The 27,935-nt window shown below is 32.5% G+C and overlaps 1 protein-coding gene and 1 long non-coding RNA gene across 3 annotated transcripts; both read right to left on the reverse strand.

The window, feature by feature from the left end:
• Nucleotides 1-13,670: 13,670 nt before the first annotated feature.
• On the reverse strand, nt 13,671-20,720 carry LOC131176916 (uncharacterized). The gene is made up of 3 exons (XR_009146724.1): nt 20,311-20,720; nt 14,554-14,613; nt 13,671-13,915 (listed from the first exon to the last, which is right to left on the reverse strand). It is a non-coding gene; the product is annotated as an uncharacterized LOC131176916 (long non-coding RNA).
• Nucleotides 20,721-21,754: 1,034 nt separating this feature from the next.
• On the reverse strand, nt 21,755-26,263 carry LOC110634225 (probable alkaline/neutral invertase B). Of its 2 annotated transcripts, none has more exons than XM_021783170.2 (5): nt 25,954-26,263; nt 25,187-25,657; nt 23,934-24,365; nt 22,442-23,000; nt 21,755-22,218 (listed from the first exon to the last, which is right to left on the reverse strand). In XM_021783170.2, the coding sequence occupies exons 2-5, from the start codon at nt 25,616-25,618 to the stop codon at nt 21,923-21,925; spliced, it is 1,719 nt and encodes a 572-aa protein (XP_021638862.1). In that variant the 5' UTR covers nt 25,619-25,657; nt 25,954-26,263; the 3' UTR covers nt 21,755-21,922. The 2 variants fall into 2 exon arrangements, with proteins under 2 accessions (XP_021638862.1, XP_021638861.1); XM_021783169.2 differs by having other exon boundaries at nt 25,187-25,663.
• Between the last annotated feature and the right edge of the window lie 1,672 nt (nt 26,264-27,935).

Consider the following 27,935-nt stretch of genomic DNA (forward strand, 5'->3'; position numbering starts at 1 on the left):
GAAGCAAAATTGTAGCTCTATGTCTTATTGCATGCGGGGCAAAATTTCAGGTCATTCTGAGTTGTATAGACCAAGATATGGTCAATTTACTAAAGCTGGACAGATTGCACCTTTAGTGCAAAATTTGGTCAATTTTAGGTCAGTTTTGGTTCGGCAGTTTTTGTACCCGAACTTGTGCAAGCCATTTGACTTGGTTCTGGCCATTTCTAGGATTTGGTTTCTTCATAAGAATTGTAGATCTATGTCTAAACTAACTATGGTAAAAATTTCAAGTCAATTGGACCTGTTTTGAGTGAGTTATGGTCATCTAAAGGACTACTGTTCATATGGTCAAAAATCTGGGTTGCAAGGTTGCTAATCCGGATTTGGTCATTTTTAAGGTCAGTTTCTAGGCAGAATTTTGGCAACATTTATACATGAAAGTTGGCCTATTTGGTGTCTAGTTTCACCCCCTATTGGCCTCATACCAATTGGGTTCATAGTTTGGCACTTATGGCCTAATTTATGTACTGCCTTCACACATAACCTGCACAAAGCACATACACTTCCAATTTGATATTCCTTCTCCTCCTCATTTCTTCAATATTCAATCAATAACACTTCCATATATATATTGTACACAATTCCAGCAACAATTTTGGGCAGAATATTCAAGTGCTTAATGCACACAATTCAGCATTAATTCAACATTCACTTCCACCAAAATTTAACACATCTCAATGTCAATATTACACATACACTTCAATATAATCATACTTCAATGTAACTTACACTTGCTGGCCACAATTTAACATTAGCATATATCATTAATAACTACATGTTCACACACAAATTCATACTATTAGGGGCTGCCAAACATGGCAGTTTGCTCAAGGCATCAAAGTTCCATTTCACACCCTTAATTCAAACACTACATGCACATACTTAGATACAAACTTGCTACAACTTTCATTTGAATTAATTAACCTTCATTTCCATTCATTAGAAGTAAAAATAACTCAAGCTCAACAAAGGTTCATGGCTGCCAAAAATGGACAAGTCCATTTCTCACTATTTCTTTCATTTCTCTTCACCAAAATACTCACCTCAACCTAAACACAAGGTTTACTAAAGCAAGGGAGAGAATTTGGACACTTACCACTTGTGAGCTTCCTTCAAACTTCACGAAATCTTGTTTTTCTTGTTGCTAATATCTTCCCCAAGGTGAGTAGGCAAGCTTTAATGAAGGAACTAAGTAGAAAGGAGGGCTTGATCAATGGTGCATGGTGATGGAGGGAGTTTGGCCATGGTGGACTTCCATGGAAGTTCAATTCGTCCAAAACTTTAAAGGTTGAAGATGAAGATGATAATGAGTGCAATCTGCTATCCCAAAGCATATTTTAGTGTCCCAATATTCAAGTTAGTGGAGCACTAAGCTCATTCTAATATTTAATTAGTTAAAGTTTCCTTATTTGCTCATTTTGCACCATTCTTTTACTATTTACATATTGTATCCCATTTTAATATTTTTCATGACATTTCCTAAGTGCAATATCATTTATTCTTAATGGACATTGAGGTCAAAAGGCAACACTAGGTGTCAAATGACCAAAATACCCCACTTTGGGTTATATTCTCAATTTTTCGGTAACACCGATTTTTGTCTGTTGCTTGATTTTTCATTTTTCTTTGTACTAATTTACTAATTTTTCTTTGATATTTCTAGTGTCAATTACATTTCAATAAACCTTTATTTATGTCTCAAAATTAAATTCAGAGGGTTCCCCGCGGTCCTGGGGTCGGCAACGGCCTTCCCAGTGCAGTCACCCATCACTGCAGTGCCGGCTCGTTTAACTTAGCATCATTTTCTCTCTTTCATTTTTGTTTTATTTTTTTTGTATTTTCTTTTTATTTATTTCATCATTATATGTCTGTTCACTATCACCGAAGTGTAGTTCTAGACATCCTGACTTGCCTGGATTGTTATTTGATTACTGGAGCAATAGAACGTACAGAACACGTATAGGGAGGATGTTACAAGTTTTTGGAATGCTCTGCTCTTGTACCTTCAACTGATAATAACCAGATCTCAAATCAATTTTAAAGAACACAACTGTACCCTTCAACTGATCAAACAAGTCATCAATGCGGGGCAACAGATATCTATTCTTTATTGTCACCTTATTCAACTGTCGGTAGTCAATATATAAGTCCATTTTTATTTGTTCGCAAATTTTGGAAAAATTTTGGCAGAGTACTATCTGCATTTTGAGAAAATAGTTCTTCAAAAACCTGTAAAAACACTTCCAATAATTGTTTTCACAACTCCCAACCATTAAAATGACTCAAGTCAATACAATTCAATTTAAGTCCACAATTCAACCAAAGTTTGTCATCTCAAAATACTTCATAAATTCATTCACATTGCATATAACACTTAATTTACAAATACAGATCTTAATTTACAAAAAGAAAATCCTTATCAATTTACACTTAATTTACTGTACAATTGCTCAACTTTACATTAATACATATGATATTATGATATTTACATCAAATAACTACAAGGGTATAAATAAATACCCATACAAAAAGATTAGTGAAGTCCTTGTCAATTCAGCAGCTCACCTTGCTGATTTTTCCTTGCCCTTATTTGTGATAACAAAATAAGCTATCGTAGAGTATAAAAATACTCAGTGATGCACAATAAAAATTCAAAATGCAGTACATAAAACATTCATTGATAAATCACAATTTAAATATTTCACAAATTATCAAAACTCATTATAGCACAATTTTGGGTCAAATAATTTATTAAACACAGTGTTGCCAATTCATACACAATTTACGCCATGACACAAAATTTTCGATCAATGCCGCGTTGTACACCATGACAAAGAAATCTACAACCCCACTAATCGAAATCAATGAGGGAGGTGGCTAGCTAGCTAATGAGTACTCATCCGATCTACAACCTCAACTGGTAAACCAGAGAGGGAGGAAAATAATCGATCTCAACCCCATAAATGGAGGAGGAATAATAAGGCACTGTCATGCTAAGTGTGAATCAGAAATCAATTTTAAATATTTTATTCAAATAATTCATGAGAAATCTGATAAATTCCCAAAGTCATAGTTTCATTCACAAAGTGGCAACACAATTCATGATTAACACCAAATTTTCATAAATCATACCCAATCAAATCGGTAATAAGAAAATGATGAAATAAGATTTATTGTGCACAAACCTGACGTGAGTTGCCTCTAGGCCTTGACTCAGTCCCTTAGATCTTCCGAGTCTTTTTCAGCTGAAACACGATATTTATAGTGTCTCAGTATCTTTGCCTCACAATAATTCTAATAATTATTTCATATATGTTCAATTCTAGCCCCAATATGCTTAAACTTACATTCTTGAAAATTTTCATGTTGGGGTTACTATTTATGGTACTATTCAAGTCAAAATATTGACTTTCTTATGTTTAATAGGTATGGGAAATCCAATTATACCCACATACCACATTTTGTTTAGGTCATTTTCTCCAATCTTAAGTCTTTTAGGTACAAATTTTAAATTTTCAGTTTTGGTGTCCTGTTTTGCACTGTTATGTTGATGTTAGAATTTGGCTAAGTTTTCTTCATAGAACTTGTTCCTTATTGTCTTAACTTGATTTCCCTTTTTGAATCACTCCACTGGAGTTTGGCAGCTCAAGTTATAGTCATTTGAACATGGCTGGCCGGATTGGTCTAACCCAGATTTTCTGGGCACCAAATCTGGTTCTAACAGTTTTAGGTCACTAATTTTGGGTAGCTAAATGACTTGGTTAAGTGCATAATTTGGGTTTGTATTCTTCATGAAAGTTATAGGGCTATGTCTCAGATTTCTACTGGTAAAATTTCAGATAATTTAGACCTACCTAGCCCATGTTATGGCCAAATGAACAAACACTGTTCATTTAGTCATTTTTGTATAGGTCAGTTTGCCTAATCCGGATTTGACCAATTTGTTCAATAAGTTATGGTCACTTTCTGGGCATGATTCCTAAATGAAAAATGTGCCATTTTGTGTCTAGTTTCATTCCCAATTGACCTCACACCAATTGGGTTGGTAAATTTTCAGTTTTGGTCTCTGAAAGAGACCTTGGTCATGTTGCCTGCAGATTGACCCTCTCCAATCCGAATTTAAACTTGTTTCCAACAATTCATACAAACCACAAATGGTCACAATTGACTATTTTTCATCTCAAATAAGGTCAATAACATCATTTAGCCAATTCTCAAATTTTTCTTCAATTTTTCAAAGGCTCAAAACCCTAGCTACACAAAAAGCTCAATCTAATGCAATTTAATGTGTATATTCATGCTCTACACACCTAATTCACCTCAAATAGCCATTAAAAACCATCAAACTCATTCATAACAAACCCTAACCCTAGCTGGATGAATTTCATATTTGGTCGTCCAACAAATATATTCTTTTGATTTTAAGTTAAACTCTAAGTTACTTGAACTAGAACATAAACATTTAACTACAATTTCCAAGTTTAGATGACTAACCTCAACTTTGATGTTCAATCTTCAATTTTTTTTTTCTTCTTTTCTTCTTTCTTTCTCGATCAATCTTCTTCTCAAGTTGGTCTAACAAGTTCTTATGGTTTATTTTAGGGTCAAAGTGGGTTGAAGTGGTTGGAAGCAAGCTTAGTTTTAAGCTTTCATGGAGTTTTCATGGTGGTGAGGAAGAAAGGAGGGCGGCACATTTGGGTGAGAAAGAAGGAAATCTGATTTTCTTTTCTTTTTTATGTATTTTGAAGTCTTTAAAAATATTTTTGACTTAGTCAATTTAGGTAGGAAATTTAAAATTAATTTTGACATCATGATGATGTCATAAAGGTGATGTAAGGTGATGTAATAAACTTTTTCCTTTTTCTTTTTCTTTTGCATTTATTTTTCTATTAGTTCTTTAATTTAATTCCTAATTCCAAAATTTTCTTTTTTCCGATTTTATTGGACAGTTAGGTCAGGTGTCAGCTCTAGGGGTGAATTGACCAAATTGCTCCTTGCCAATTTAATCCGATTTGCAAGTTATTTGATATCTCTTTCGGATCCCTAACCTAATTATTTGACCTACTTAACAATTCTTTTTCGTGATTTTCTCTTTTTCGTTGTGTTCACAATAGTCTTAAGGACCGCAGCGTCACATTTTACGATTTGAAATTTGAGTTAGATTGACCTCGCAGTCCTTCCCGAGAAGGTCACCCATCGATGTGACTCCCGGCTCATTTAACTTGTGTTTTGTTTTTCTTCTTTGTACTTAAATATTTGGCAATTACTAATTATTTATGCTCAGGGCATATCTAGGTGTCTTAGATGAGGTTTTACCTCTCTTAATTGTCCAGACCAAAACTGGTCACCGAAATAGTGAAATATACCAAGCTATGCAAATAGGGGTGTTACAATTCTCCTCCCCTTAATATAAATTTTGTTCCGAAATTTTACCTGGTATCAATCTCTGAACAGCTGTGAGTACTTTCTCCTTATGTCCTCCTCTCGTTCCCAAGTAGCCTCCTGGCCTGAATGATGGTTCCACAGCACTTTTACTAACGGTATCTGCTTGTTCCGTAGTTGCTTCACCTCATAAGCCAGAATCTCTATGGGTTCTTCTTCATACGTGAGGTCTAGATTCACTTCAATTACTTCCACTGATAATACATGAGATGAGTCTAATTGATACCTCCTTAACATAGACACATGGAAGACGTTATGTATCTTCTCCATTTCTGGAGGTAATGCTAAGCGATATGCCAAACGACCCACTCTCTCTAGAACTTCATATGGCCCAATGAAACGAGGACTCAGTTTCTCCTTTCTACCGAATCTCATAATTTTCTTCCAAGGGGAAACCTTGAGGAATACTTTCTCACCCCCTGCATACTCAATATCTCTTCTCTTCAAATCAATATAGGACTTCTGATGGTCTGATGCAGTCTTAAGTCGATCTTTGATCAATCTGATTTTCTCTTCAGTTTGCTGAACAATTTCTAGCCTAACCATCTTTCTTTTGCCTACCTCATCCCAACACAACGGGGTTCTACATTTCCTGCCATACAAAGCTTCATGTGGAGGCATCCCAATACTTGATTGGTAGCTGTTGTTGTAAACAAACTCAATCAAAGGCAAGTGTGTGTCCCAACTGCCCTTAAACTCAATCACACAAGCCCGTAGCATGTCCTCCAAGATCTGAATTACCCTTTCAGACTGGCTATCTGTCTTTGGGTGGAATGCCGTACTGAAGTTCAATCTAATTCCTAGGGCTCTCTGAAGACTACCCCAGAATCTAGAAGTGAACCTAGGATCTCTGTCTGATTCGATGGATACTGGCACTCCATGCAGTCTGTCAACTATAACCCATACTGCATTTAAATAATTTCAATAATTTACACTGCCTAGGTAACCTATGACAGGTTGACTAAACTGGATAACGGGTCATTGGCACTAGACACCACGGTGCCTCGGGCCGTCATACCATGGGATGAAGAACGTCAACCACGTATGCAGTTAGTATGGCTAAAAAGCTATAATAACATATAATCAGGCATAAAAGCCATGAGTGCAGGCATAAAGCCATGAATATAGGCATAAAGCCTTACGCAGTACTGCTAAAACAATACTCTATTGACATGTCAATCTATCCAATCCGACACACGTGTCTAGGCAATACATGGGCATATAGTACCATTAAATGTTAATATATTATTTTTTTATGACTTCATTATTTCATGACAAACTCCAATTATAATTTATAACATTTCAATTCTATTCCTAGCAGAAGTATAAATTTTTAAAATACATTTCTACATAAATTTTACCTTCATCATAATTCATATATTTATTCATTATATCATTTGTGTTGATCACATTTCACAACAATGGTTCTCATATACCATTGTACTCAAAATATTTTTCCTTTCTACAATAATGAAAACTAATGTCTCATTCATACATTAACATAATTCATTTATTCATTACACTATTTATATATAAATTATCAAGTAATCCATGAACATTTCATGGATATCAACCTCACTATCTATTTATCATTTAGCTAATTTATTACACCAATTTACAGGTGCTTAGGTTCAAACATTTTCATTTATATGTACCTAGATTCAAGTATTTTTATTTGTATTCATAAAAGAAACCTAAGTCTCAAATATTATTTGCACATCCTTTATACCTTTAATATTTCATTTATAGTCATTTATAAATCACATTTCAAATTAAATTAATAATATCCCCTAAGTTCTACTTGTGATGAGAATACAACTCTCATCTACACATTTACATAATTTAAACATTCATTAAATCATTTAAGTGAGGTACCTTTCGCTCCATTAATTTTGGTTATTACCATTCACTTAGTCATTCCTTCCCAAAAATTGACTTTTTAATTCATAATAGATTTGTTAAGCCTAAGTTCACCAAGATACCACATTTTTCATTTTATTTTTGTTGGCATTGATTTCCAATACCATTTCAAAGCTTATTTTATGTTATTCAAAATTTTCAGATTTCATACCTTAAGTTTACTGTTCTATTGGTCATTGTTACAATGGAAATTTGAAAAAATTCTCTTCATCAAAGTTGTTTCTTTATGTGTCTTCTTTAATTTCCTTTTTGAATCACTCCATTTGGAGTTTTTTAGCTCAAGTTATGGTCAATTTACCATAACTGGCTGGATTGGTCCTTACCCAGATTTTCTAGGTAAATTTGGTTCTGCTAGATTTGGTATCCTAACTTGGACTAGCAATTTGAATTGGTTAGGTTCAGAATTTGAGTCTATGTTCTTCATGAAAGTTGTTCTAAATTGTCTAATCTTTCCATTGATATAAAATTCAGGTCATTTGGATATTTCTACACTGAGTTATGGCCAAATGAACAAATACTGTTCATTTGATCAATTTTTAGGACCAGTAGGTTGGTTACCTGGATTTGGTCAATTTTTAGGGTATCCTAAGTTTGTTTTCTGGGCAAAATTTCTTCATCAAAGTTGTGCCATTATGTGTCTAGTTTCATGTCCAATTAACCTTGCACCAATTGAACCTACAACACAAGTTATAGCTGCCCAAACTTACTGGACTCATATCCAGCCCTGCAGGTCCTATGAGGCAGCATACCTAACCTCAAATTCAAAGCCATAATTCACTTTAATTCCTCATCAAATATAGCCAAATGGTCACTAATTGACCATTAAGACTTCCATTCACCAACACATAAGCAAAACCCTAACTTCATGCCTCAAACCTTAATTCTCAAATATCCATTCATGCACATATATCAATTCAACATACTTAATGATGTTATAAGTCTCATATTCACATTCAAAGCCACCCATAAACAATTTTAACTCATTCAAAACTCATCAAACACTTCAATCATCAAGGCTGCCAAAAATTGAAGTTGGTCCATACATGATTATTTTCTTTCAATTCCTTAAATTTCCAACTCAATTCATGCTCCCAACATGAAATCTAAAGAGAAAGTAAAGAGAAATAGCACTAACCTCTTTGAAAGCTAACCCCAAGCTTGATAAACTTCTTGGTTTCCCTTCCTTTTTGCTGCCTAGGGGTTGTTCAAGGTGCTAGGATTAATTTTTGTGAAGACAACTAGTAGGTTTGGGGTGAGATAAGGAAGGAAATAAAGCTCAAAAATTCATCAATGGTGGAAGGCTCATGGAAGTGTCTCGGCAAGCTGAAGAAGAAGAAGGAAAATCTGATCTTTTTTCTTTGATTTTTATCTCTTTTAATTGTTTTAAGAAAGCTTATTGCATTATGATTGATGGAGACATGTTAAATGACATCATCTTATGTCATAATTCCAATTTTTATTCATTTTCTTTTCTTTTCTTTTCTACTCATTTTTAATTTAATTTTTAGCAATATTTATTCATATTTTATGTCATATAATTCACTTACTTAAATGTACAAGTTGGTCAAAAATCGTCTCTAAAGGCGAAATGACCAAAATACCCTTCGTTTGGCTTAAGGAGCCAAAATCGTCTGTAGCAATTGATAAAATTCTCCTAACCTTTTCTTGGCATTCTAATGCTACATAGGGCTCCGTAACTCTTCTTTGGCATACCAGAAATTATTTCACGGGATTCCCCTCTGGTTTAGGGTTACTAGTTGTCTTCACCGCTACTTCCTGTTAGGGTCACTCATCACTGAGGCACCGACTCATTTAACTTTGTTGTATTTTATTTCTAAATTTTTTTTCTTAATTTTTCTTACACTTATTTGAATTATTTGTGACTTCTCACTCTAGTCTAAATATAGTTTCAGACATTCTAGCTGTCCGGACCGACACCGATCACCGGAACAGTAAAATGTACAGACTTGCTAAAGTGAGGGTGTTACACTACCTTGAGAGCTCGAGATTGAACCTAACTCTCGGGCTCCCTAGCACCTCTAATCACTGCATTAAATTCCTCTAGCCTCAAGACCTAGCCATCAGAAGGTAAAAGAATAGGTAAATTAAAATTTTCAGCTATCGACTAAATCAGCAAAATAATCTTCTATACATTTGCATCAATTTTATAGAAAGCTATATCCATTCACCTCCCTATGCCTTTCTTTAAGACATCAGTGATGGTTACTATGAGGTTTCTTACAAGTACTTTTGAAAGGATTTGGAGACTACTTTCACGTTCTGCCAGTGTTGGCAGTTACCAGTCCACTCTCTTAAAACTCCTTAGGACTAATAATAACCTTTCCTAACGTCTATCTCAACTAACCACTTGATAACTCCTTAGGCATCTATTTAATAACTACCTTAGGCCATTAATTAATCAAATTAATAAAATTCAATTGAATTCTCATACAATCATACTTTATTTATATTTCTCTAAAAATAAATTTTTTTATATTAAAAATAATTAAATCATTTTAAATATAAAAATTAAGTAAAAATAAATAATCTGAATTGAATTATTGTAAAATTCTAGATTCCAAATAGGAGTAATTAAAATAGGGTTGGACCCAACCTTGTGGTGAGGGGCTAGGAACCCCCAATTTAAAAAAAAAAATGAAAAACCACAATTGTATATATTAAATGGGCTTTGGCCATTTTAAAAAATAATAAATATAAAGCTTTAATATTTTTATATTTATTTAAACTATTAAAATTCTTAGTTTTAGTGTTTAAATTTATTATTTTATTTTTTAAAAGTTTCTCGTCAAATTTAAGATTAATAATTTTACCAAATTCAATATTTAAAATTAATTTTACCATCAATTATAAAAATAGATTAAATATTAGCATAAAAATTTGTCTCTATTTATTTTACCCCCAGAAAGTCAAAATTTTTAGGTATTATTTATTATAATAATTATAGATCATTATTTTAAAATATTAATTAATTTAAAAATATATATACACACACTCAAACTCTTAAAATTTAAATTTAATTTTTTTTATTACATTTTAACTTTTTAACTCTCAAATCCTAAATCAAATTTATTATAGATTTACATATAGATGATTTTTGTGACTTAAAAAAAAAAACAACTCTTTTTTTATATGTTACATATGATTGAAGAGGTAGATCGCCAAAAAGTGTTTAATGCCAAGTTATCTAATGCTGAGAATTGGTTAGAAATTGATCATTTTATTTTGGATTGTATATAAAAAAAATGTCTATTTGATTTGAGTTAGGTGACAAGCTAACAAGGCTACTTATACCTTCAGAGCAACTTTGTTACATATTAGTCCTATATTTTGGGAGGAGCCTTGGAGTTTTTTATGTCCTTTTTAATTTGTATTTTGATGTCTTGTTGTGAAAATTACACTCACACAAATTAAAAAACACAAAATTTAACATGGTTTAACGTAATTCTATTTCAACAATAAATTTACTATGAAGGAAAAATAATTATATAACAACTAATTATTTTTCTCACCCTCGAAATAACTCAAATAAAACTCATGAAATTCAGCCCGCCTATCCACTTCATGAGCTCTCTATAATATAATAGTCAATCAACTACTCATGTATATAAACTACTAAAACCTAGTCTTTTGGGATTTCTAATTATTCAACTTCATAATTTAAATTCTACTAAACTTTTTATTTTATCTAATCTGCTAATAAATTTAACTTGGACTCTAACAATCCCCACCTTCAAGTCAAATGGAATTAGTCTTCAACACTTCTACAAAAGTCAAACTTCCCTTGGGTACTTCCTAGCACTCTTTTGTTGATGTTGCCTTTTGTCTCAACTTGCATTCTTCCAATCAATGTGCTTCCTTTCAATTTGTGGAGGTTCTTTGCACTAATCTTCTTGACCTTCATGATCATGAAAGCACCTCTGTTAACTCTCATGACTCCTCCATGAATAAAACAACCATAATCCAAAGAATCCAACTTTCCCAAGAAAATTAAGTTCCTTTCAAAGTTAGGAATGTACCTCACTTCATTAAACAATTTCACACAATTACTATATAGCTTGATCTTTACTCTTCCAACACCTTTAACTTCCACTTTGTTCACATTGGCTATCTTCACTTTCTCTCGTTTCTTCTCTTCAATCACGTCAAACCACTCTTTCTCTGAGCAAATATAGAATGGGTAAGCAGAATCCATTAACTACGCATTTTGTAATGTGTCTTTGCCTTTTTCTTATTATCATCTATATTTAAATATTCACTGTCAACACCATCATCAATTGCAATTGTAATAGTAATAGTTTCTTCTTTTTCTTTTTCATGACTGTTCTTGAATTATTTAAACTCTATAAGATTTTCTTTCATCTTTATACAATTTTATTGAATGTGACCCTTCTCATGGCAGTAGTAGCATTCCCTATCATCAAGGTCTCTTCATGGTCTCAAGCTTGATCTACTATTCATTCTCCAATTGTTTCCACATGGATTGCTTCTTCCATGACTAGAACCAGTAATAAAAGTTCTACCTTCATTGCTACTATCTTTATTCTTGAACTTCTTATCATATAAGACAATTGCAGTAATCTCCTCTGCATTTAAAGTCTCATTTCCAATTGTTAGGGTTGCCATCAAGCTTTTATAAGATTATGGGAAAGAGATTAGAAGTACGAGGGTTTTATTTTCATCATTTACCTTCACACCAACACTAGCCCATTAGGTAATTAATTTATTGAAAACATTAAGGTGATCTCTAATATCAGTACATTCCTCCATTCTGAGTTGATATAACTCATTCTTCAAGTACAAATGATTCGTAAGTGACATTAACATGTACAAGCTCTCTAATTTCTTCCCAAAACAATTGGCAAAGTCTCCTCCAGGACATTGCACTTCACATCAAGGGCTAATATCAATCTAATCATACTCATTGCCCTTTGTTGAAGCTCTTCCCAATCATTATCTTTCATGGTCATAGGTTGTTTCTCATTCAAAGCCTTGATTAATACTTGTTGCACAAAGGTATCCTTTACGATGCTTTGACATAGACTAAAATTATTTTTATCATCAAATGGCTCCACCCTAAACTTTTGTGTTCGCTATCTTTGACATCTCAAACCTCAACTATGATACCACTTGTTGTGAAAGTCACACAAATTAAAGAATATAAAATCTAATGTAGTTCAGCATAAGCCTACTCCACCAACAAATCCACTATGAAGGAAAAAAAAAATTGTACAACCACTAATTATTTTTCTCACCCTCAAAATTACTCAAACAAAACTCAAATGACTAACCTACTACTCATATATATAGGCCACTAAAACCTAGTCCTTTTGGGATTTCTAATTATTAAATTTCATAATTTAAATTCTATTAAACTTCTTATTTTAATATAATCTCTTAATTACAATTAAATTTGAACTCTAACATGTCTTTATAGTAGTTTTTTTTTTTTTTTACTTAACATTGTAGGTCATATAATAGTTGTATAAGGTGAATTTCTTGACTTAAGTGTAGTATGAACTTTCTTTGTTAAGTTTTTCTTGGTTATTTAAAACAAATGAAATATATTATTTACAAAAAAAATAAAAACAATAAAGTGCAATTTATTAATTTTTATTAATTATGATAAATTATATAACTATTTAAATTTTGCCCCCCTCCGAGTTGTTTAACTTTGCGTCCACCCTGAGTGAAAAATTAACTAATTCCCTTTTTAATTCTTGAAATTTCCTTTTAATGGATACAAGATGTCCTTAAAGCATATGAAAGAAGGTTAAAATTGTAACTCAATTTCCCCAAATCAATTGTGAATGCACTATTCATAAGGAGATTTAGTTTTAAGGTATTTATATTTGTCACACCTTACCCCTCTATAAGGCATAACATGATCCCGTAAAATACCTAATGAATTACTGAACTTCACCTACCGATAACTCATTAAGTACCCTACAAGGGATTTTAAAACCATTTTCTTACATTTTGGAAGTGGTGAGCATTTTAGTAGGAATTAAAAACATATAATTGAAGTTTCAAAACTAGTAAAAATTTTTGTCTCATTTTATTTTTCCACAAATTTTATAAAAATTTCGGCAGGATGCCGTCTGTATTTTGAGAAAACAGTTCTTCAAATACCTAAAAAAAAAAAAACACTTCTAATAATTCTTTTCACAACTCCCAACCCAAATTAACTCAAGTCAACACAATTCAATTTAATTCCACAACTCAACTTAAAATTTGTCATCTCAAAATACTTCACAAATTCATTTCAATTTTATAAATAGTACTAAATTTACAAATACAGATCTTAATTTACAAAAAGAAAAATATCATTATTACAATTTATCATACATCTGCTCAACTTTACATTGATACATAAGACATTACAATATTTACATCAAATAACTACAAGGTATAATTAAATACCCAAACAAAAAGATCAGCGAAGGCCTTGCCAATTCAGCTGCTCACCCTACTGCTTTTTCCTTGTTCTTATCTACGACAGCAAAATAAGCTATCACTGAGTATAAAAATACTCAGTGGTGCACAATAAAGTATAAAATGCATAACATAAAACATTTATGAACAAATTATAATTCAAAAATCTTATAATCACATTTCACATTTTTTTTTAAATCACATTTATAACAAATCATAATTTTCAAAGCTTAATATGACACAAATTTAATCAAACAATTTAATAAACACAATGTTGCCAATCAATAACACAACTTAGGCCATGACACAAAATTTCCAATCAATGTCGTGTTGTGCACCACGACAAAGCAATCTACAACCCCACTAATTGAAATCAATGAGGGAGGTGGCTAACTGGCTAATGAGTACTCATCCAATCTACAACCTTAACTGGTAAACCAGAGAGGGAGGAAAATAATCGATCTCACCCCATAAGTGGAGGAGGAATAATAAGGCACTGTCACGCTAAGTGTGAATCAAAAATCACTTTCAAACATTTTATTTAAATAATTCATGAGAAATCCGATAAATTTTCAAAGTCTTAATTTAATTCATAAGGTGGCAACACAATTCATTATTAACATCAAATTTTCATAAATCATACTAAATCAATTTTTCAATGACAAAATGCTCAAATAAGGTTTATTGTGCACAAACCTGACATGAGTCGCCTCTAGACTTTAACTCTGTCTCTCAAACATTCCAAGTCTTTTTTAGCTGAAATATAAAATTTATAGTGTCTCAGTATCTTTACTTCATAAAAATTCCAATAACTAATTCCAATATGTTTAAACTTATATTCTTACAAATTTTCATGTTGAGGTTACTATTTATAGTACTATTCAAGTCAAAATATTGACTTTCTTATACTTAAAAGGTATGGGAACTCCAACTATACTCACATACCAATTTTGGTCACCAATTTTGTTGGTTTTGATTGTTTTCTCAAAACTTAGGTCTTTTAGGCAAAATTGTAAATTTTCAGTTTTTGTGTCTTATGTTGCATTGTTCCATTGATCACTTTGCTATTAGAATTTGGCTAAGTTTTCTTCATAGAAATTGTTCCTTATTGTCTTAAATTTATTCTCCTTTTTGAATCACTCTATTTGGAGTTTTGTAGCTCAAGTTATAGCCATTTGAACATGGCTGACCGGATTGGCCTAACCCAGATTTTTTGGGCACCAAAACTGGTTCTGGCAGTTTTAGGTCACTAATTTTGGGTGGCTAAATGACTTCGTTAAGGGAATAATTTGGGTTTGTGTTCTTCATGAAAGTTTTAGATCTATATCTCAACTTTTTACTGGTAAAATTTTAGGTCATTTAGACCTGCCTAGCTCAAGTTATGGCCAAATGAACATTCATTTAGTCATTTTTGTACAGGTCAGAAAACCCAATTCCGGATTTGGTCAATTTGTTCACTAAGTTTTGGTCACTTTTTGGGTATGATTCCTAAATGAAAAATGTGTCATTTTGTGTCTAATTTCATTTTCAATTGGCCTCACACCAATTGGGCTTGTAAATTTTCAGTTTTGGTCCCTGAAAGAGACCTTGGTCATGCTGCCTGCATACTGCCCATAACCAGTCCGAATTTTCAATTGGTTCTAACACTTCCAACATACACCAATTGGTCACAAATGACCATTTCTCACCATAAACAAGGTCAAACACACCATTTAACAAATTTTCACACTTTTGTCTTCCAAACCCTAGGTGCAAACCCTAACTTTCATGCAATTCAACTTTAATGCATTCCAAACACCAATCCATAGTTTATATTCGATATTCAATTTAAATAACCATTTAAATACATCAAATTCACTCATTTCGACCTAAATTTGCTGCTGGCTGAATTCAAATATGGTGCCTCTACAATAATTTTCTTTTCATTTTAAGCATATTTCCAAGTTCTTCATGCTATAAATACTTTAATTAAACTAAAATTTAAGGTGAACTCACTAACCTTGAATTGCAGAATTTTCTTCTTCCTTTCCTTCAAGTTTTCTCCTCTTCTTTGTTCTTCAATCTTCTTCCCAAAGCTCAACACAAGGTTTTATCTACGGTAGACTATTTTTTTATGGTGGGAATTTGGCAATATTCAAGCTCCAAAAATGAGCTTTAATGGAGTTTGTGGAGAGGGAGAGTTGAGAGAGAGAGACGGCAATGAAGATGAAGACCTCTTTTTTTTTTCTTTTCTTTTTCTTTTATTAATTTATCCTTTATGGAAGACCAAAATTATCCAAATTTTATTTTTTTATTTAATTAGTGTTTATTACGTCATGCATGATGTCACCAATTTCTATTTTTCCTTTTTTTTTTCTATTTATTTTTTCATTAGTTTTTTAATTTAATTCCCGATTCCGATATTTTCTTTTCTCCGATTTTATTTGACAGTTAGGTCAGGAGTCAGCTCTCGGGGTCAATTGACCAAATTGCCCCTCGCCGGTTTGCAAATAACTCAATATTTCTTCTGGATCTCTGACCTAATTATTTGACCGGCTTAATAATTCTTTTTCGTGATTTTCTCTTTTCCACTATGTTTGCAATAGTCCTAAGGACCACGGCATCACATTTTATGGTTCGAAATTTGAGTTTAAATCGACTTCACAATCCTTCCCGAGAAGGTCACGCATCGCTGTGACTCTCGGCTCATTTAACTTCTTGTGTTCTGTTTTTCTTATTCATACTTAACCAATTGACAATTACTAATTATTTGTGTTCAGGGCTTATCTAGTTGTCTTAAGTGTGATTCTAATCCTCTCAGTTATCCAGACCGACACCGGTCACTGGAACAGTAAAATATATCAAGTCATGCAAATAGGGGTGTTACAATATTAATAAGATATTGAAGCAATTCTTGCCCATGCATGCATTTATATTCACACTATTCATAAGGAGATTTAGTTTTAAGTTGTTTATATATATAAGATATTGAAGCAATTCTTGCCCATGCATGCATTTATTTGCCATTTAGGTTTATACAGTATGGTATAGCTACTTATTATTTCTTATAGGAACTCAAGAATTCCAATAAATTGAAATTTTAAAGTCCTCAACAACATAAGCTTGAAACTTAATTAAATTCCAATCAGGCATCGACATAGGCTACAAGCAATGCAGATCCAAAGGCATAAAGGGGGTCAATAAGTGGGGGAGAAGGCAAAGCCTATTGCATCACATCAGCGTGCCTTTGAAAATGCCAGATTTTGATTTCTTTGTTTTTTCTTTTCTTCCTACATTATGCAATACAAAGAAATATAATGTTGAGTTTTCTTAGGATAAAGATTTTGGATTCTAAGTGAGTTTCTAATGCGAATTTTGGCCAATTTGTTATTTGGTGGAAAAATCAAAGATTTTAGTGAACGTTCTTTTTCTTTTCTTTTCTTATCTTTTCTTTTCCTTTCCTTTCCTTTGTGCTTCAATCATCATGGTCATTAGTTTTGTTGTCCATTAACCATTGAAAAATTCTATAGATGTGGAGAGGATTTGAGGTTAAATTATAAAATAATAATAATAATAATAATAATAATAATAACTTTTGGTTATTATATATAATTATCATTGGTTGTTTGGCTGCTGATACATTATTGGGAAGAGATTGTTATAAATAATCCTTCGATTTTAAAGAACTATTGATTTTATGTTTTAGGATTTGAATAATAATTTGTGCATTTCGTAAGTTTGTAAGGGTTTTTTTTTTGTGTTTTGGCCTACAAGACAAATTGAAGAGAGAGAAAGAGAGAGAGAGAGAGAGAAGACGCAGAGAGGGGGCCGCCGTGGGGCTAGACCCGAGTAACTGAGATCAAATTCTAAACATCATTAGGCACATTTCTACCAAAAGAAATTTCATATTTATCAATATTTATTTTCTACACGGACACAATCTCATAGCTCCAAATAACACCCATCAGCCTAATAGCCTCAAAAGCAATAGCTCTGCCCAAAACAATGTTGTCATCAATGAAGAAAAAATGAGTAACAGGCTGTTTTTGCGCTATAAATATTAACCCCATGCAATTTCTTATCCAACTTTGCCTTCTGAAGGACACCTGAAAAAACCTCAGTGCATAACAAGAAAAGATAAGGTGATAACCTGTCTCCCTATCGAAGTCCAGTTTAGGATAGAAGACTTCTTTACGTTCCCCATTAATTAGGAGTGAATAAGAAATTGAACTCATGCATCTCATAATCTACTCAACCAGTTCCATATTAAAACCCTCCATAGTAATTTTTTTGAAAATAACATTTCACAGGCTAATGGGCCCAAAATCCTTAGGGTATTCTGGCTTATTAAGTTTAGTGATCAGAGTAATAAAAATGTGATTTAAAAGAGCGGGAGACTAATAATTTTTGAAGATATATAGACCATTTTGTTCAACAACAGGAACAACTATATCCCAAAAAGACTGATAAAAAAAAGAGGGGGCATACCATCAGGATCATGGGCCTTTGACGGATGCATATGATTGAGAGTTATTTTAATCTCAAAAAGAGTGAAATGCTCTGTAAAATGTGCATTCATTTCTTCTAAAACTTTCATCTCCACAGTGTCCAGAACATTATGAAAGTCAGATGGACTTAAAGAGGAAAAGAGATCACTAAAATATCTAGTCATAACTACTAGAATATCCTTCTCATCATCAAATAAACTGCATTCCTTCTCATTCTCTGATTTGCCTTCTGATAAAAGAAAGAAGTATTGTAGTCCCCTTCTTTAAGCCATAAAGCTTAGGACCGTTGAGCCTACATTTCTTTCGTTGCCCATAGCTCCTTTATTTTACCATCTGCCAACCTTTGCTAAACAACGCAATCTTCCATTTGCGCCTCTCCCCGCAACCAATGCAATCTTTTTTTAAGAAGAGCCATTTTTGAATTTATATGACTAAAATGTGTTTTCTTTCAACACTTCAGGGACTTACCAAAACTCCTCAATTTATTCCCAATCCTATCCATAAAGAGTCGCCTAAACCATTAGAGTTCCATGCAACATCTACAGTGTCCCTACATGACTCATCCCCTAACTACATTTTTTAAAACCTGAATGGGCACCTCTTCTTACTCTTTTTACCCTGCCCACTTTCCCAAGTAGGTTAATTGGATAATGATCCGAGCCTTAACGGGTTAAATGCAACACTTTATAATTAATAAACCCGTCAATCCACTCTTTTGTAGCTACAAACCTGCCCAATCTCTCCTGAATGTTATGAACACCCCCACGACCCTGACTCCATGTATATTGGTAACCCTTAAAACCCAGATCTTGTAGTTGACAACTATCTACAACCCTGTGAAAAAGATCCATCCTAAACCTTTCATATTTTCACCCACCTTCTTAGTAGTTTTTAATGCTCTCTAAGTAGCATATTCAAGGTATGTTTGGTTTAACTATTGAATATAAACGATAACTGATAGCTAATAGTTGTTGCAGATAGATAATTGTAGTTGATATATTTTAAGTGTCTAGCATAACTATGTCTAACTATTGCAGATATTTATAAAATAACTAGCTAATAAGTATAATGTCATCTAATTATTAGTTTATTATAAAAAAAAAAAAAAAAAACACACACATCTACATATATATATATATATATATATATATATATATATATATATCCTATAAGAATGAACATTATAACTAATTTAATTATTATTTACAATATTTTTATATTTATCTATTATTTCTAATGATTTTATATATTTTATATTATTTATTAATATTGAAGAATAATTTAAAGATACAAAATTTTGTAATTAATAAATTTTAAAAAGGGTAAAATAATCTAAACAAAAAAATAAACTCAAATTATCTGTCAGCTAATAAGAAATATCTCTAAAATTAGAGTTGATTCAAACTATACTATAAGTTGCAATTTTGATAGGTTTATCAAATAGGTTGGTGCATCTATTGGGATGTCTACCGGCTATTAACTGCTTCCAAAAGTTAAACAAAAAACTCTCTTAAAGAGATACTTTTCTCCATGGAAGTCTAAACACTAATAGTAAATGGACCCTTTAGCAGAGGAGAGCGTTTGATCCGTTCGGTTCCAAACTAAACCAAAATTGAAAAATCAATCTAATGTAAAATGTCAATAAAAATTGAACCTAATTTAGAGAAGAACCAAATCAAATTGAGCCGAATAAATTCGAATAGTTGGTTTAAGGAAATGCCTAAATAGTTCCCCTCCCTCACAATCCCAATTCCCAATCCCAAATGATGTCATTGAATTCTCTTGCCTCAATCCTTAAATCCTAGTAGCCCAAATTCATGATAATAAATTAAATCAACAATGACAAATTCAATCAAAACATCAACAAAAATATCATTGAAGAACTATAGTTTATAGATTTGAAGAATTACATTCAATAGAAAAAAAATATCATTGAAATATTCACTTATTAACGACTATCTCTCACCATGAGGCACATCGACGATGGGTTTCCATCTCTGATGGTGTCGAGGCAAGGATGGATGGATGGTTCTCTGATGCTATCAAAGTAAGGATGTATTTGCATATGGGTCTCTATTAGATGGGTCGAGATGAGCATTGATGGTGCGATGCGATGCTCATTACAATGCCTCGCAATAGGAAGTGAAATGAGGAGAGGCGATTCGCGCTTGTGCTCAGCAAAGAGAACGGCAAGATGAAAACCAGAAACAAAAATTACAAGACATGCAACTTTAACCTTCATGTGTAGAAAGATCAGAGGGAGCGAAGAAGAAAAGGGGGAAGAAAAAGAAGTAGGAGGAGGAGGACGAAGATGAAGGAGCAGCGACAGCTAGGACTAAGAGTTGGGATGGATCCAAAAATTTTTATTAGCGGGGGCAATGTATGAACATATAAATACACAATTGCCACTCATTATTCATTTAACTAATAAGTTTATTAAGATAAAAAAAATAATAAGTTTATTTTAATTAATAACAAATTAATTAATTTTATGGACTTAAAATATGAATAATCTAAACTTTAATGGAGAAGGGAAAATTATTTAATAAAAAAGAAATTATAAGGGACATCTTTGAATGTGGGGCAAATTAATACCTTCAAATATAGGGCAATGGTAGAATTTTTACTTTGAAATTTTATTTTTTGAAAGGAAATTTGAGGGCAGTGGGGCAAGTGCCCCCATTGCCCCCCAACTGAATCCATCCTTGACTAAAGGTGTCTCTAAGGAAAAGAAAATTAGAGTTAGGGATTCAACTATGCATGGTATACATAGGTGCTTGAAACGACAGTTTAGAATTTTTGGCTCAGTTTGGTGTTTTTTCAAATTTTGATGAAAATAACCAATCAAACCGAAAATTGAAATATGAAATTATGAAAAATTCTAAACCAAATCGAATCTAGTCACCCTTTAGACAAAAAACCAAATTGATTTGATTTAATTTTATTTTTTGGTTTAAAGCAAATACTGCTTAGCCTTACCCTTCAGTATTCCTTCTCTTTTACTCAAAACTTGCTCTAATTTAGTTGAGTCAAATGTTTGGATGTTAATATCACATAAAAAAATGTCTAGATATTAATAATAAACTATGCACAATGAGCTTTTGTTCAATGGTAATGTAAAATCATTTCCAGAACTGGGATTCAAGTTTAAATTTTAATTTAAATTAAATGAAAATAAAAAAATTGAAATTAATAAATAAATAAACCACGAAAATGCTTGGACATTACCGATAAGAAAAATATTTTTTACCTTCCAATTGAAATTTACTCCAAAACTTTGTATTTTTATATAATTATCCCACAAAATTCTCTTATTACGGAAATAAATAAATAAATAAGCATATGGAAAATGGTTGACATTATAAGCAAGAGATTTATTATAGAACTGCATCAAACTATCAGGACAGATGTAGGGGAAATTTACTATTAGCATTGAACAAATATATAGGCAAAAGTCATTAACAATGTCAAATCCTAGTCAGCTACGAAGTACCAACACTTAAAAAGAGTTTGGCATGTGAATCTAAAATTTAAACTAAAAATAGGTAGATGCATGTAGAAGTTCTAAACAAATAACATCAGAATGTCCATGAATTTGATCTTTTAAGGAGGGGCTTCATTTGTTTGTCCTCCTCAAGTGACACCATACCCAAATGGGAGGGATCTTCCAGCATCATTTTTGCCACCAAGTAACCTGCAACAGACCAGGTTTGGAACTTCCTGGCCTGCTTTCCAATGTATCGTCCGAGCTTCCCATCATAATATTCAGGCCAATTGTCTTTCAACAGCCTATTTTCTGCAAGCTCAATGGCTCGCCTTGCAATTTGCGGCCGTCCAGTCTTGATACAAGCAGCTGTGAGAAGCCACAGAAGCACTGCATCCATTGCAATAGTCAAAATATATCTCCAAAAAAGCAGGAATATTTAAGAATAAAGGTAATTGAAATGGAACTCGGAATTATCTTGATTAGTTCAATGAGTTTACTGCAAATCGTAAATTAAAATATTGGAAACTGATGTGCAGGAAATTCAAATGAAGAATCCAGCTAATATTTCAGAGTTATGTCAGATTTCAAGGAATTTAAGTCCAAAACATACCTGGCCAGGATCCTCCATTGTGGTAACTCCATCTGGTGTTTTTGGGGTCACATCCAGTTATAATCCGCCATTCATGGCTCTCTATGGCCGGATAGCATACCTTGAGAGGCATTTCTCCTACCAACTCCTCCCACCGTGATTCTATAAGATCCATGATTGCCATGGATTGTTCAGGGGTTGCCAAAGATGAAAGAATTGCAACACAATTACCTAGGCAAAACCAGCGGAAATCCATTCTTGCAGGACTAACGTTCCCTATAAAGTAACCACCATGAGTTGGCATAAAATCAAAAATCCATTCTGGAAGAGAATCAGGTATTACATTAAACTTGTTAACTGCAGTGTGAGAGTATTCCTCTGTTTTATAGCGATATATATCATTGAGCTGCTTCAAGTCAATCCAAAAATAACTCCTCATGTGAAAGCTTAAGGCATGGAGCCGTTTGGCAATTCGTTCTACGAACTCTTTCCCCTCTTCGTCTTGCTTCAGTAGAAGCATAGCACATCTTAAAGCCATGAAAAAAAGTGCTTGAATTTCCATTGGATACCCATAAACACCCTGATGAAATAAATAACTAAGGATAAGATACAATGATACATGAACTCAGATAAGATAAGAATAAAAATTTCAATCAGCTCTACATGTGGTTCTCAATATTGCAAAATACAACTTCATGAAACTATTTTATAAGAAAGAGCAAAACCAATTGTTACAGAAAAACCTATAATGAATGAAACCATGATTTGATTACTGGCAAATGGTTCATGAAGTCATCAGATCTGAGAGTTCAAATGATAGTCAATTACATAGGAGAAGAAGTTCTCTGATAGCGAGTCCAAGTCAAGTGGAACTCAGTCATCTAAGAGAACAAATGATGGTCAATTATATAGGAGAAGTTCTCCGATAGTGAGTCCAAGTAAAGTGGAACTCAGTTGAGTCATAATCATAACTGCTTGGCTAAAATAATTGTATCATAATCCTTTCTTAGCAGATATACCCCCTTTCACTCTTAGGTTCACTCAGAACTACAAGTGCTTAGCAGTATTGTATTTCCATCTAGGCAAGAGACTGTTAGCCATTACATACTAACAACTTGACTTATCTAGACATGTGACCTGCATCCCAAAGCCAAAATTATAACCTGACCGTGAAGACATCCGTTTGGATTTGTGTAAGAAATATGGTATTTAACTAAAAACAAATGAAGCACAACAAATCCAATAGTAAGGAAGCTGTTGCAGTCAAGATTGGTCAATAGAACTGCCACAATAGATAGTTCTAAACAGTTCTAAAATAAGAAAAATTATTTGGTTGGACTATCCCATGGTCATTCCATCTCACAAACATATCGTTTGAGAGTAGAGGACTATGGGACGGTCCTATGAAATAAATTTCCCTGAATTAATACAAAAGCTTCTCATTGTAATGTTCTTGCCCTTTTACCACCTAATAAGCTATGAGTTCTGAGATGCAAAATTAACAGAAACTCACCATTCTACGATCAATCATGCAGCATCCATCAGCACAAAGAAGAGTTGGAAACGTGTCAAACCCCTCCGAAAGACATAAACTCAAAATTAGGCGCATACCCTTTTGACATTCTGGCATTTCAGCCAATGATATATCACCAGTAGATTTTGTGTATGCCCGGAGCAATATAATCCACCAAAATCCAGAGTCAACAGGAGCCACTCTTCCAATTGCACTTTCACCAAAATCTGCTATCAAAGTTTCATTATTTCTCACTGGATCGTGGAGTACTTTAAAACTGGCAGGCATTACTCCTTCCCCAAGTTGGAATCTGTCAATTTTTTTCTCCCATGACTGAAGGCGAAGAGTCTTCAAAATGAAATTCTTGACTATTTCAGGTTCTCCATTCATCAAAAAAGCTAATGCACTTGGGATAAAGTCTCTTACAAAAACCTATGCAAAGAAAAAGCCAACACAAGTCTGTAAAGCGACTAACAAATAAACACTATATATATATAATCGTTCTAATGTTGTAATGTCAGAGACAGAGAAAGGAAATTGGATAAAAGGTTCACTTTTTAAAACATAAAGTGGCTGCATCATAAACACATTAATTAGAAGTCAGCACCACAGTAAACATGTCTAAAAAATATATGAAAGGGGTATTTGTCCCACTTGTGCCCACTCTACTCAACCCCCTGCCAAGCCTCCATTCCCATAAATACAAATGGTCCCCTGTAGTCCGAAGACGGGAAATTTTTCTATACTGGCCAATGAAAAAACAAATTTTTTTTTTTTTGTTCGTTCAAGCAAATGCTAGTCACAGAAATACCATGATTACATAAAGAAATGAATATTGTACAGATTCAAAGAGTTAAAACAGCTTGCCTAAAGAAAAGAGTTAAAATAGCTGAAAATCCATAAAACAGGACCTGTATAGCATTATGGCACAAAATGTACAGAATCACATTTTAAAGTTCACATATATTATCCTTCGTTTTCTTTAATTCTTCCCCTTTATTTTCTTTTTTCAGATGGGGTGTTAAGAAAATCCTTAAAAAGAGGAAATAAATAACTAAATAAAATATAGGTTACAAACAAATGAACTGATTTTCCCCAATGAACTACTTTCTCCCAGGCTATTCTTCTATTATCCTGTTATACAATTAACAAACGGTTGCCCTCTGCTCCTGCAATTCAATAGCACAGCATAGCCATAAAGACTTATCGCATGAAGTAAAATGGGTTAAAAAAAAAATTTGCGCAATCCTAACCTGATCATAGTTAAATTTTTCTTCAGAATTATCCAATGCAGCAATGGTCCCAACTGGTTGGCCGCGAAAATAAACCAATGAGCGCCTCAAAGCTTCCCAAGCTTCTGCCACAATCGGATGCGTCTCAAAATCAGAACTTGACCTTGGGGTATTAAGGCCTGACCTTTTACCAGGCGAATATACAGAATCCAAATGGTCTGTAAATCTAGAAGTGTTTTCAGGTCTAGTTGTGTGACGAGGAGACACCCCAATTGACAATTCATTAATAGACCTTTCATCAAATGATCTCTGCCTGTCCATATTCAAAGGCCTTGGTCTCTCTCTCTCCAATAACTTGGAGAAATCCAATTCATCGACTCCAGACAGAGTACAATGGCTATCAACATTCCTTACGTTCCCATTACGAGACAAATCCACAGTGAGTCCAGACATCTTCAAGCTTCTCAGCTGTAACTTTTACTGCTCTATAACCTGAAACTGAACTAACAAGATTCAGACTTTCAACCAACAAAAGCAAAAAACAAAGGTTCATGGATCCAATTTTAGTTCAAATTTTTATAAATTCTCTCAACAATGAATCGTATTGTCCTGGAATTTCATTTCCAGATAGTTAAACATTAAACCAAGTGAAATTTTGCGAAAATTTCACTTCTTTACACACATTTGAATGCAACAGACCAAAACAAAACAACAAGAACACATTCTAAGATCCGAACAACCATTTCAAACAAGAAAATCGTTAGATAAAATGAACATTTATACCATACCAATCCAAGATCAGTCTTTGGTAGGATCCGAATTCCAAACAAAGGGTTGGAGAGGAATTAGCTGAAGCTGACGATAACAATAAGGATAGTGTCAAATCTTTGAGTAAAACCTTATAAAATCCTTGTTGATGGAACCAAGTGAAGTGGACCCAGATGCTTCACCGGAGCAACGAGTAGAGGGTGACCGGTAAGTGGGGCATGTGTGTCATCTGTGAGTGTGTGGGCGGTAGCTCAGAATTGTGTGGGTCTAGATGGGGGAATCCTGAATGTTTGCTGCTTTAAGTTCCATGCGTTTGATGATGTTGCACAATTGCACTTATGAGTGGATTTTATAAAGTGCAAAACCATAAGATGCATGCTTTTAGTTGGTGAAAACTCACGTGTGACGCTTTTAATTTTTTAACACTTTATTTAATTTTTTGTATTAATTATTAATTTTAAATAGTGTATTTGAAATTTAAATTAATAATTAAGTGGCTAAAATTTAAAACTTTTTCTTTGCAATCCTCGATTAAATTAACTATAAATATATACAAATTAATCTTTATTTTTATTAAAAAATTTATTTAAAAATAAATTATTTGTGAAATTTATAAGAAAAATAATTGTTAAGGGAATGATTTATTTTCTATCATTTAATTATATTTTTAAAATATAAAATATTATAATTTTATTAATTAAATACAAATAATAAATTATGCTTATACCATGAGAATCGCGGATGCCATGATGAATAATTGGTGATAAATTTGCATCCTTTTTAATATGTTTTTAACCTTGAAATGATTTATTTTTTGCTTGAATTTGTCAACTTCATTTTTCAATTTGATTAAAAGTAAATTATTTAAATCTAAAATACTCAATATATATATATACGTATAATCTTAAATTAGAATTAGAATTAGGATAAATAAGATGGAAATAATTAGGTTATGTCCATAAGCAGTGTAATAAAAGTAATAATATAGAAAAAAACAAAAAATTCAGATGGTGGGATTAGTAAAGGAATAGAAGAGTCAAAAAAGTGGGTAACGTCAAATTGGCAGGCTGCGAAAGTGCCTAGGGACTTGGACCATAAACAAACGGTCGCTCAATAATAATGGAAGAGAAAGGGCATCTTTCCAGTGAAACATGTCTGTTTCTGCAGCTGTACCCCTCGAAGCCCTTTCCACATTCACCCTATTAGGCTTCATTTGGCCTCTTCTTGTTAGTGCTGGCCACGGACCGGTTTCAATTATCGGTTTATGTTCGGCTTTAAGAGGTAAAGCTTAGTACGAATTCACTATATTTTGTTTAACTAAGTCGATTTTCACGATATTTAAATTGAAAGTAATAAATTAAATTATAAAATTATGAATATTTAGTTTTCAGATTGAATTTAATTTTAATAATTTTTAATTTTTTTAATTTTTTATAAATTTTTATAATTTAATTCTTATTAAATTATATATATATATATATTATTATACATTGATTGAAAAATAAATATTAATTTAAAATATATTATTTAATAAAAATAAAATAAATAAATAAATAAAATCTCTCTCTCCCCACATATATACACACACATCCGGTCATCTATATAAAATCATTCGCGTTTGGGTTTGAATTATTTACTATATTAACCTGAAGACAAAATTAAAAATTCAATTTATAACTATTTTCAAACTATAATTAATATTTAAATGTATAAAATTATTAATTTTAATTTTAATCCATTTGGATTGATTAGATTTTTTATTTTAGTGATTTCTTTTTATACTCTTAATAAAAGGATTGTTTAGTAAAAGGAAAAACAGGGTAAGAGAGAGCGAATGAAATTAATAAATAAATAAATAAAATTTTTATAAAAAATAAAATTATTAGTTTTTTTTATAAATCTTTTTCATGATAGAAGGAAAGGAAAGAAAAAAAATAATTTGTTTATTTTTTTGTATTTTCGTTAAAAGAAAAGTGAGAATATAAAATATTACATTTTTATT

This window comes from Hevea brasiliensis, unplaced genomic scaffold (assembly GCF_030052815.1).
Source record: "Hevea brasiliensis isolate MT/VB/25A 57/8 unplaced genomic scaffold, ASM3005281v1 Scaf27, whole genome shotgun sequence".
Classification (NCBI taxonomy): Eukaryota; Viridiplantae; Streptophyta; class Magnoliopsida; order Malpighiales; family Euphorbiaceae; genus Hevea; species Hevea brasiliensis.

Excerpts from the sequence above, each read along its gene's own strand:
- LOC110634225 (XM_021783170.2), bottom strand. The coding sequence starts at position 25,618 with ATGTCTGGACTCACTGTGGATTTGTCTCGTAATGGGAACGTAAGGAAT. Across the intron at positions 24,366-25,186 it reads AAAAATTTAACTATGATCAG|GTTTTTGTAAGAGACTTTAT; the intron begins GTTAGGATTGCG and ends TTCTTTGCATAG. Across the intron at positions 22,219-22,441 it reads CAATGGAGGATCCTGGCCAG|TGCTTCTGTGGCTTCTCACA; the intron begins GTATGTTTTGGA and ends CAATGGATGCAG.